At 43.4% G+C, this 11,658-nt stretch overlaps 1 protein-coding gene and 1 long non-coding RNA gene across 2 annotated transcripts in view; one reads left to right on the plus strand and one right to left on the minus strand.

Annotated features, from left to right (window-relative positions):
* LOC114486975 (uncharacterized) overlaps positions 1-11,658 on the minus strand; it is a 48,043-nt gene that overhangs the window by 2,317 nt on the left and 34,068 nt on the right. The window contains exon 4 of the long non-coding RNA XR_003681492.1: positions 4,796-5,023. This is a non-coding gene — a long non-coding RNA (uncharacterized lncRNA). The remainder of the gene's footprint in view (positions 1-4,795; positions 5,024-11,658) is intronic.
* The window catches only part of METTL24 (methyltransferase like 24), a 115,352-nt gene continuing 114,073 nt past the window's right edge, over positions 10,380-11,658 (plus strand). The window contains exon 1 of the mRNA XM_024115565.3: positions 10,380-10,757. Within this exon, the coding sequence (XP_023971333.1) occupies positions 10,440-10,757 (318 nt within the window). The 5' untranslated portion in view covers positions 10,380-10,439. The remainder of the gene's footprint in view (positions 10,758-11,658) is intronic.

An 11,658-nucleotide genomic window follows, 5' to 3' on the forward strand; every position in this document is an offset into this window, starting at 1 on the left:
CAAGGAACAAGTTTATCCACAAAGCATTTCTTCAGGCTTTCCTAGGAGAATTAGAAACACTTTCACAACTGTCTAATTTTAATCTTTTCAACATCCTTGTGAGGTAGATAAGAAATATTTTTACACTTTTTTTTTTTTAACAGATCATAACATTTCCTGACAAGTAGTTTCCAAAGAAACCACATGGGGCCAAAGTGTGAAACCAGTCTGAACAGTCAGTCTTCTGAAAGCACAGCTGTCTTTCTTGTTGCCGAAGCATCTTGTTCAGTGTGTCCTTTCTTCTTTCTGCTCTGATCTTATGGCTATTGATAGCCTTCAATGTAGTAATGCAGGGTTTAGCACTGACCTGTAATGGATTCATAAGTGTGTTAATTATGAAGGCTTTCCTCTGGTTCTGAGAGTGGACTGTGCACAGAATATGTTTTTCTTTTTCTTTCTTTCTTATTTTTTTGCTAGGTTTTAGAGAGGTTTCAGGGCTACGGAAAACGGAAAATTTCTCTGGTACATGAAGCTGTTGAACCTTAGGAGTTGTCTTTTATTCAGCAACTCAGAAAGCCTTTCCTAGAGCATGAACTGCTAATGAAAGGCAGAATTTAAAAAAAAAAAAGACATGGCTCATCATTATCTTCCTACCTTCTATTATTGTAGAAATAATTCTATTGATCTACTCCACTAAGTTTTACCACTGTCAGTAACAAAGACTTAATTTCTAACAACAGCGGATGAATAATAGAGGAACAGCCAATTTATCCTGGGATGTTAAAGCCTGAAAGATAATGAAACCACTTCTCTTTAACATAGGATTTGAAACAGGCTACATAGAAATTGTTGTATTACATCACAGCTTGGTGGTCAACAAGATACAGACCTTTGTGTTAAAGGGGTGTTTCTCTCTTTTAAAGATAGACTGTGGGTTTAGTTTTGATTTTAATTTCCTATCAATGAAACCTTAAGCTATCTCCTTTTCATATTTAATTTCACTGTTAAAAAAAAGCTTAGGGATGAAAGATCCTTGAGAAACAACACCCTTTTGCTTTTAAAGCAGAGTTAGGCAAAATGAAGGATTTGATTGGTCATATAGATGCCCAGTGCTGACTAGCTCCCCCTTTATGCTGAAACTAAATGCTGGAATACGATTGTGTGACTTGCAAACTATTTTCATTATTGTCCAAAAGACTTAGGAAGGCTCTAATCTAATGTAGTAAATATACAAAATCAAGATTTCCTTAAAACTTCACCAGTGTTGCTTTTAAGAGCTTCAAGAAAGACACACGAGATGTATTTTAAGGTTACTCTCAGTGCATTCTGTGAGGCTGCAGCAAAAGTGAGAGGATTTGTTCTGAAATAATTATGCTACACCATTATCTACTTTTATGTGAAGGAAACGTATAGTTGGACAATGACCACTTTATTTTCTTAGATCTCTGTGTTCGAAACTTATAAAATTCTATACATTTCTGGGAGCATGATCTAAAGTAAAGAAAGAGGTCCATTTCAGTCTTGGGTGATAAGGAGAAGCAGAGAAAGACCTAGAAAAGGGTTCTCTTTTTGCACTTAGAATTTTACATTCAGAAGATGTAGAATCAAACTTTTTCATTGTCAATGTATCTGATCTTTTGTGTTTTACTGTTTGGTACTGTTTTCACTTTGAAGTATACAGATGGGGGTTTGGGAGAGCCACCATCTGCATTCTTAGGGTCTATGAAGGTCTAAATCAGGCTCTACCTTGAATCCATACCAGTGTCTTCTGCTCAAAAACCATCAATAACTCCCCATTTCTCATTAACTGAAAACCTAACTATTCAGCTAGCTTCTTTCCAAACCTGCCCAGGACCTTCCCATCTCTAGGACACGGCAAATTAGTACGAGAAAAGGTCCAGAGGCAGGAAAGCAGAGTGGTGTTTGGGGTATAGCCAGTGGGGGTTCCTGGCTGAATGTGGGGTGCCTGAAGGTTGGGTCCATTTTTACCAAGTCCAGCATTGCAGGGTTCTTCAAACCCTCAGATATACTCATTTTACTGAGCTCCTCTCCATGCCAGAGACTGGTTACAGCAGGGAGGCAAAAATGAATAATTCACCATGCATGTCCCCATCCCTGCATCTACTGTGGGACTTAGACTGGTAAACAAGCACTGCAGAGACAGTTAAGTGCTATGATACCTGATGGGCCAAAGTTATGGCAATAATGGGAATTTGTTTCCCGGTTTTTACGTACTATTTCCCCACATTAAAGGCCAAATTATAAACCCACAAAGACATTAAAAGAAGAACTGCAGCTATTAAAAACCCATTCCAGTGACCTCATACTTTGCGGTTGAAGCAGCTAAGGGTAGCTACACACCCGCAATATTAGCAAGACACAGAAACTCGTCCCCACTCTTTGTCATCCAGTTTTTTCTTTTCTCCTGGCGGCCCTTTGTGGCGGGAACTATTTCTCCTTCGTTCTCTCCTAGCAACAGCAACAGACAGCATTTGTCTACCTCTCTGAGCAATCCTCTAAGTCACTGGGGAAGGTGGGGTGGGTGGGAGGCAGGATAGTAGTTCCTGGCCTTCTCCTCCCCCCTGGGAGAGAGCTGCTCTCTGGAAATTCTCAGCAGGCTTCTGCACTGTGAACATTCCTGAAGGAAGTGTGGGGAGATGTGTTCTCTGCAATGGGGTTTGTATCTGATTGATGATGCAAACTCATAGTCGAGTGGTCATGGCTGTGGCTGTTCTGAGGGGCAGGTGAAAAGGTGATGGAGCTGGCCCAGTATGAAGAGCATGCTTTAAAGAGAAAGTGTAAAAGTGAGCAAGCGAACACATTAAGAAAGGTACAGGAGAAGAGTGGTGTGGGTTATGGCACACCAAACCCATAGGAATCAGAAATAAAAGGAAGAAAGGACATAGTTTAGCATACTGCAGGTCAAAGTGGGAAGGAAAAGACTCGCTAGTTAAATTGGATCAAGGTGCTTTCCCAGAAACAATGGAAACCTTAGGAAGATACACCCTGGCATGTGTTGATTCTGAAAGAAAAAGACTGTGGGCTGGGTGGTAACACCGGAAACAGAGGCGTGGTTTTCATTTTCCCTCTTATGCCAGTCAAGACCCAGTCTCAAACCCCAAACAATCCAACCTAAAGGCAAAAGGAATATAAACTAGAGCAAAACTAAAACAAATGTCCTTTCTGACTTACAGTGAGTGACAATAACACATTACACATGACAGCACTTACTGTGGGCCAGGCACATTAAGTTCTTTAAATACATTAACTCATTTAATCATCGCAACAACCCCATGAGGAAGTTACTAGTATTATCTCTGTTTTATAGATGAGGAAACTGGAGCACAGAGAAGTAAAGTAACTTGTGCAGGGCTACACTGCTAGTGAGTAGTTTCAGAGAAGCCAAGCTTAGACTAGGGTCTTCTGCTTCATCTGATCTTTTGACTTTGTTTCCTTTACCTGCCTTCCTGAGTCCATCTCTCTTTAACTCTCTGGGGTCCTTTAGTGAGCTGGAGGGCATTGTATCTCAGCGAGGGCTTTGCAGATTTCCAGGCACTGCTGCCTTACTTTGAGTAAGCAAGGAGCAGCTCTGCCCGTACAATATTCCTGTGGGTGACCCCAGCTCCTTCCCCTTTCATTCCAGATCTCTGAGAAATTCCCAGAGCAGATAGGGAAAGGAAATTCTCCTCTCGTACTCCCTTCACCTTCCCGTCAGGTGTCATAGGGAAGAATAGAGTAGCTGCCAAGGGAGACCCTGAACTTTTGAATATGAGGACCCCTTGTTAATGCCTAAAAGTTTGTTAGTAATCGTACTTAGAGGATTGAAGGAGAACATTTGCACCCATGGATACATGGACACCTTGTAATAACTGCTTCCTACATTCTGCAACCCCTTCGTCCCCCTCAACCATCACCATGGCTGGGGTCCATGTCAAGGCTTCTAAAAGTTTGATCACAGACCTTCTGAAACTTGTTAAATGAAAGATTTTGGGGACTTACCTCTGACTTAATCTCTGGAGGTGGGGCTTGTGAACCTACATTTTCAATAACTCCCAGGTGGTTCTCACACACACTTAAGTATGAGAGCCTCTCCATTATGATCTAAAAATAGTATAGTTCTTCAGGCTCTCTCTAGGGCTAGAGCAGTGATGTGATGAAAAAGCAAAATGGCTTTTGACCCCAGGATTTTTAATATATTCACAAGCTAAGTTGAAATAACAGAGCCCTGAGATGTTTGCCTTTGGGCATGCTGTGCTTCACTTTATCCTGTCAGTTCCCTGGTGATCTTTTCTGACCTTAAAAGGTTTCTTAAGCCCTTGACTTTGGGAAAGTTTCAACCAGGAATGTTTGTGACTTCAAAGTGATCTGTAGTGGGGAGATTATTTCTGGCATGTGTCTTAATAAGATGAGTTGAGGGTGAGGGAGCGGAAATGCTCCATAGGTGATCCTGGTCCTATGAAAGAGGCAATGTTTTGATCGTTTTTAACCTAAGCTGCTTTATTGTCATAAAATCCAGGAATGTCTCATCATGAGAGTTGATGTCTATAAATAAACCTATCTAACAATGCTTCAGATATGTTTTCAGAATACAGGAAAGTGTGTGTGTGTGTGTGTGTGTGTGTGTGTGTGTGTGATGTGTCTTTTATGAACTTCCTATCCAGGCCTAGAGCTATCAGCCCTCATAATTTTCACCCATTCCATGTACTGCTCTCCCCACACCCACATCTTTCTTTTTTCCCAGTGGCTTATATGAAGCATTCCCTGATTCTTCCCAAGTTCCTCGAGGGGAAAAAAGGAACCAGGTTGGAAATATTACCTGTGAGCCATCCAGCACGGGTTTGAGCATGATTCTTTATTGGTTAGGGTGGATGATCACCAGGATCTGCTGGAAGAAATGTGTTATCTTGGGTCTGATTTCAGCGGGGTTGGGTGTGATGTCTGCTGTTTGTCAACACTTCTAGAGGTCTGATTGAGGCCCTTTCCACAAAAGGCATTGCAGGGTTGCAGAGGTGAGTAAGACTCCATCCCATGCTTGAGAAACAGCCTGTGTAGAGGAAGGATAAAGCAAGTCCACAAATGCTTGAGTTAAGACAAACACCAAGAATGAGAGAACACAGCATTAGGGGATTCAAAAGAGGCAGGAAAGAGCTCTTTCCCAAGCAGGCCCGGGCATGGAGATATTCTCCAGGCATTTTCCATAAGACTAGCCCAGAGCCGGCTTTATTAGGTTGTAGACTAGGCAGTGGTGTGATTTTAGGGAGGGCTCCCAGCCCCAAATAGCGGTTCCAGTGTCTGTCATTCTATTATAACTTTGTTCTTCTAGGTCTTGAAAGCTTTCATCTTGATGAGTTCTTCCTTTAACATGGATACTTCTGATGGGGACTTAAGTCATGTTGAAGTCATCTTAATATTTAGCTACATCCTTAGGGTGGGGTGGAGGAAACTAATTGACAGTTCAGTGAACACAATCCCATCTAAGATGCAGCTTGAGATGGGCATTGGAGGGGAAATCAAGTTGGTTCAAGTGTAGTGAGAGAAGAAGTAGGAGGAAACTAAAAATAAACTGATAAGTTTATCTTAGAGGCTGGCTCAAGCTATCCTTTGAGGTTTCCCACTGATAACAAAGGAGTATTTGATGGGCTTTAAATGGGATTAATACAGTCTTTTTTGACGGACTGAAAAATTAATAGCTCTTCACATCGAAAGACTTTCTGTTTTACTTTAACTTATCAATTCTACCCTTAAAAATTTAACATGATGAGATAATTATTAATACACACAGATTTGATTCACTCTTCAATTCAACAATTATTTATTGAGCACATACTACATGCCAGGTACAGTTCAAGGAACTGAGATTATAGCAATAATCAAAGCAGACAAAGTCCCTGACCTCATGGAGTTTATGTTCTAGTTGGAAGAGACAGGTAATAAAAAAGCATGGTGTTATCAAATCTCATGGGCAGTTTTCAGCCCACATTTTATTAGACCTCGCAGTCTTTTTCTTCTAGAAATACTTTCTTCACTTGGTTTCTGGGACACCACATTCTTACTTTACTGCCTATCTATCTACAAGTCCTTTGTTGGATCTGCCTCATCTTCCTGACCTTAAATTGATCAACCCCAGAGCTAAGCCTTCAAATATTACTTCCCTCACTCTCAACATCAATATGCTGATGATCCAAATTCATATTTCCAGGCTTCACTGCACCCCTGAATTCCAGTCTTTTAAATCCACCTGCCAACTTGACATCTCCACTTGGATGGTTTCCTAAACTTAACATGACCACAAAAATCAAACCCTTGATTTTTCACCCAAACGTCTCTTACTTGAGCCTTTCCCTTCTCAGTTAATGGCAACTTAATTCTTCTAGTTACTGAGGAAAAACCTTGGAATCATCCTTGACTTTGTTTTTCTCACAGTCTACCTCTGATTCATCAGATTTAGCTACAAAGATGTCTATCACAGCATTGTTTACAAAACGAAAACTTGACAATGATCTAATCATTCAACAGTGAAAGATCCGTTAAATTGTGGTATATGCAGCCATTAAAAATGATGTTGTAGGTTAATAGGTTAATGTTTAGTGACATTTTAATTATGGAACATTTCAAACATACTCAGTAGTAGAGAGCTGTGAATCCCCATCACCCAGCTACAACAATTATCAGCTCACAGCCGTTCTTCCTTCATTTATACCCCTGTTTATCTCCCACCTCCCCACTGGATTGTTTTTAAGCAAATTCCAGACATCATATTATGTAATATATGATAAATTATGTATTTAAATGATTTAAATATTATATAATTATATATTAAATAATAATATACTTTATTATTTAATATGTAAATTATATAACATTATGTTACAAAAGCAGATTATAAAGGAATACACATAATACGAGTTCACTTTTGTTATATATATATATATGAATAGGAAAAAATATAGCTCTATCTGAATTGTGGTATTATTAATGATTGTTGATATCTTCTTTTGCTTGTGTATATTTTGCACAATGAATAGGTATTACATGGAGAAAAGAGAATGGGGTTTGGGGGAAGATGTTAATGACAGCTCCATTCCTTTCTAAATTTGATAACTCTAATTCAGTTTGGATACTAAACATTGTGAAACAGAAATAACCACCTAGTGGAGGTGAGGATCCTAGTCTGTCAGCTTCTGTTCTCTCTCTAGACAGCCTCTAATTAAAAGTTGGTACATTAACATCCATGGCTAGGATTTTCTTGGTGGTCTAGTGGTTGACTCCACGCTCCCAATGCAGGGGACACAGGTTCGATCCCTGGTCAGGGAAATACATGGTGTAGCCAAAAATAAAAATAAACAAAAAATTTTTAAAACCCCACAAAGTAAAAAAAACAAACCACCAAAATGTCTTCAGAAATAGCCAATTGTCCTCTAGGAGGCAAAATTATCCCTGATTGAGAACCACTGCACTAGAGCATGTGTGCAAGTTGAAATGTATGGTGTCTAGGAGATTAGTAGTAAAAATGTTCGGTTTCACTTCTTTTGTTGGCTGAAACCTCAAGGAGGATGTAATTTGTGATCTGATGAAAGCTGCTTTTGTGGTTTACGCAACTGCACATTTAATTAACTAACCTACAACTCAGTGGTTAATGATTATCTGCATTTTGGAAACATCCAGAAATGACTGAGACAAGTTCAAGTCTATAAGAAAAGCAAAGGTCGTGATTGAAAGATTGCTTGTCAGCTCTCACAGTGATCAGTTAGATTTTCCTCTATCAACTGACCCATTTCCTGATTCATTACCATTGACAACACATGGAAATATGCATGCAAGTTAAAAATAGGAGATTCCTTCCTAGAAAATTAATGCTACATACATATAAACAGTTCCTTTTTATTAATAATAAACAGAGACAGTTGCAAATGGTAAGGAAAAAGGGCCTTTAAATATTACATTTTATTTGGATTTTCCCCTGCATAATGGAAATATTAGAGAACCCCAGAAATGAGATAAGGGAAAACATGAGATCATCTTGCCTCTTGCCCATTCTCAAGAGCTACACTGTTCTGTGTTCCCCTCCTCCACCCCCAGTTCAGAGTCTCATTTTAATAATATAGGATATTCCTCATATTTTTCCCCTGGAGAGGAACTCAGCAGATGAGCAGAGGGTATAATTTAGTGGTATCATAATCTTCAAAAGATGACTTCTTTAGTTAGTGGCACTATGTTGGTTGCATAGAAATTAAAACTTCTAGCAAAGTCTGCATCAGACATTGGTGATCCACAATCACCACAAGCACAATACACATCATATCTTCAATAGCTTCACACAATTATATAATTTAATAGAGTGCATTTGTGGGATCTTGACTTTTAGTAGTTGTTTCTTGCAGCTGTTGGGTACTCCTAATCCACAGAATACTCTGTAAGATAAATATCTTAAGGATATACAAATATCATTCTACTTTCTTATGTTTACCTACCTTGGAATCAATGCTTAAATTTTGTTTTTCATAACATCCAGGATTTTTTTTAATGGTAAATGATAAAAAAATTACTATTAATTGAATAACTTCTATAACCATGCATTATTTAGGTACTGAACATAAAATGTTTTATGCAATCTTTGTCATTCTACCAGATAAAGTCTATTTACACGTGAGAAAACTGAGGCTCATAGAGGTTAAGTACCTTGTCCAGAGTCTCACAGCTTCTGAAAGGCAGGGTCCTGATTCAGCACACAGTTCAAGTGTTAACACCACAGCTCATGCTGTTTAAAGTCACAGAATATGAGGTTTTCTCTGAGAGTTTGTGTCAGGAAAAATGTACTTGCTTGGATTCTTTAAAACAGAGCCCATCTATTGTGCAATAGCCAGAGGGCTACATCTATGAAAAAAACAAAAATCAATCATAATGAAACAGAAGTCTGAGGACCTAGCGTGCCCAGGGAGTGGACTAGATCAGGTTGAGAAGTTTTGTTACTTGTAGAGAAATAGCCCAAGTGCTCTGTGCAGTGACAAAGATTAAATCACATCTTTCTTAAGCCAGGGAGATTTTAGAAAGGCGGACTCCTTATGGGAAATTCCCGAAATTCAAATGGGGCGTGGGGTTTCCGTATTTGTTCTCTGCTGTCCTTGCTATAGGCTGTCAAGGGGAGAGGGTTGGTCGGCAGGGGTAATCGAACATAAACGCATGGAAAATGCAAGCGTAGAGTATGAAAAAAACGTAGCCCCAGCTAAAGAAAGCAAACCCAAACCCAAACCCAAACCTCAAATGGGTGGTGAGAAAGAATTTTACTAACAATTGAAAACGGAACAGCTAACATTGGACTTCAGGCTGTGAGCGTTCAGGCTGATTGAGGTCAAGGTGGTGATGGAAATACCAGCTGGGGAGCATTTTGCCGAAAGATAAATTTGTCCCTGTTTTTCTCTGCAAGACAGCAGGGAGGTGTGTGTTTGGAGCTAAATTAATTTGATTTACATCATGCCATGGTAACTTCTGTTCTCTCTCCCTGCTGTCAGATATCTTAGCTGGCTTCCCTGCCCACCCCCCCTTCCTTCACCTCCCACACATTTCATAACACGAGGGGAAAGCACGGGTTGGCTTCGGGCAGAATTTAGAAATGGAATAACTTTAATTTGATTATTCTGCATCCAGCGCTATTCTCTCCTCCCCCTTTCCCTTCTTTCTTGAGGGAGAGAAGTTGTAAACCTGAGCATTAAGTGTGACGTATTTTTATAATGTGCTTAATGGCACAAACTGCTTGACAATCAGAACTTGTTCCTTGTAGCAAAACCTGTCAGCTCACCTATCCTCGTCCTGTGTTTCTTCAACAACACTAATACTAGAAAATGAAGTTATGGCGTAGGATCCCGTTAGGACTTGTTTTTTTTTTTTTTTTTTGCGGTACGCGGGCCTCTCACTGTTGTGGCCTCTCCCGTTGCGGAGCACAGGCTCCGGACGCGCAGGCTCAGCGGCCATGGCTCATGGGCCCAGCCGCTCCGCGGCATGTGGGATCCTCCCGGACCGGGGCACGAACCCGTGTCCCCTGCATCGTCAGGCGGACTCTCAACCACTGCGCCACCAGGGAAGCCCTAGGACTTTTTTTTTTCGTGCTTTTTCTGGCTATGTAGCTTTCAGGCTCCGGGGGCCGGGCTGGGGGGCGCCTCCTCCTGGACCCTCAAGGTGGGGCTGGGTCCGGAGTCTGGCGTAGCCGAGCCGCCTGCGTGTCGCCTGCGCCGCCGGGGCCCCTCCTGGCCCGTCGTCCCTCTCCCCTGCCAGCCGGGCGCTCTCGGTCGGGCTGGATAAGGTTACGCCGAGGCTTCCTTGGACGGAGGAAGGGAGGCGGGTCCGAGCCCGCGCCCCGGCCCGCGGGGGAGTTGCCACAGTTGGCCGCTCGGCCCGAGGGGCCACATCCGGGCTGCGGGTCGGCGCGTGCGGGCGGCGGAGCACAGCCCCGGGCCCGGCCCGCCATGGCGTGGGAGCGGCAACCGGGGAGGGGCTGCGGTGCCCTGCACCGCTGTCTGCTCGGCGCTGCTCTGCTGCTCGGCCTGCGGCTCTGCGCGGAGCTGCGGCGCGCCGGGGCCCAGCCCCCGGCCCGCAGCGGCCTGCCGGGCCCGGCCCCCCGACCGCCCGAACCGCCCCTGCCGCCCGCGCCGGCCCAGCGCCGCGGCGCCAGCCGGAGGCAGGTGACGTACGTGCGCAGCGGGCGCCGAGCGCCGCCGGGGGGCGGCGGGAGCGGGACGCAGGAGCCGGGCTGCTGCCCTCCGCGCGGGCGTCCCCGCCGTAAGGTCAGTTGCAAAAGATGCAGTCTTGGGCCTTAGACCCGGATCCCTCTCCCGGTCCTCGCTACAGAGCCCTCGTTCAATATTCAACCAGTATTTGCTGAGCGCCCACTGTGTGCCAGGCCCCCTGCTATGCGGGCATCCAGGAGGGAAGGACCAAGCCCTGCTCTCAAGGAGCTTACATTTTAGGGAGGGAGGGCGTGAGCGATGGACAAGGCAAGGAAAAGAAAGGAGTTGTGGTTTTGTTGATGTTTTGTGCGCCTCCCCGTTTTCTCCTTGAGGCCTGGACAAAGCTGGGTGGGTATCCACTGTGAATTGCTTTTCCATTCTACCTTCATCGCGCTGATGAAGATACACTTAGCCGAATTTTCCTTGAATTCCACTGCAGACTTTGGCAGGTTGTTGGGCGCGGGGTGAGAAGTCGAGCCCCCAGCACCACTTAATGGGAAGTTAATTGGAACTTGGAGGACTGTAGTAATAACCCGGGTTTTTCTTACAACACCAACAGTGTTGGTCTCCCTCCCTCATTAACTTCTTGGCTCACACATTGAATAGTTATCTTATTCAATTTTAACCTCTGATTGTTAAGCCTCTGGCCTCCTATCCACCTTTTGGAGCTCTGTAATTTACTTGGTATTTGGGAGTGAAAAGATTAAGAACTGCAGGTATGAGCTTGCCTGGTCTTTATACCCATCAACCCTAACAATGTCCTTTGCCTTGCTTTCCCTCTTTTCTTTTAAACATTCCCCCTGGGGGCTTCCCTGGTGGCGCAGTGGTTGAGAGTCCGCCTGCCGATGCAGGGGACACGGGTTCGTGCCCCGGTCCGGGAGGATCCCACATGCCGCGGAGCGGCTGGGCCCGTGAGCCATGGCCGCTGAGCCTGCGCGTCCGGAGCCTGTGCTCCGCA

The sequence above is a fragment of the Physeter macrocephalus genome, chromosome 10, assembly GCF_002837175.3.
Source record: "Physeter macrocephalus isolate SW-GA chromosome 10, ASM283717v5, whole genome shotgun sequence".
NCBI lineage: Eukaryota > Metazoa > Chordata > Mammalia > Artiodactyla > Physeteridae > Physeter > Physeter macrocephalus.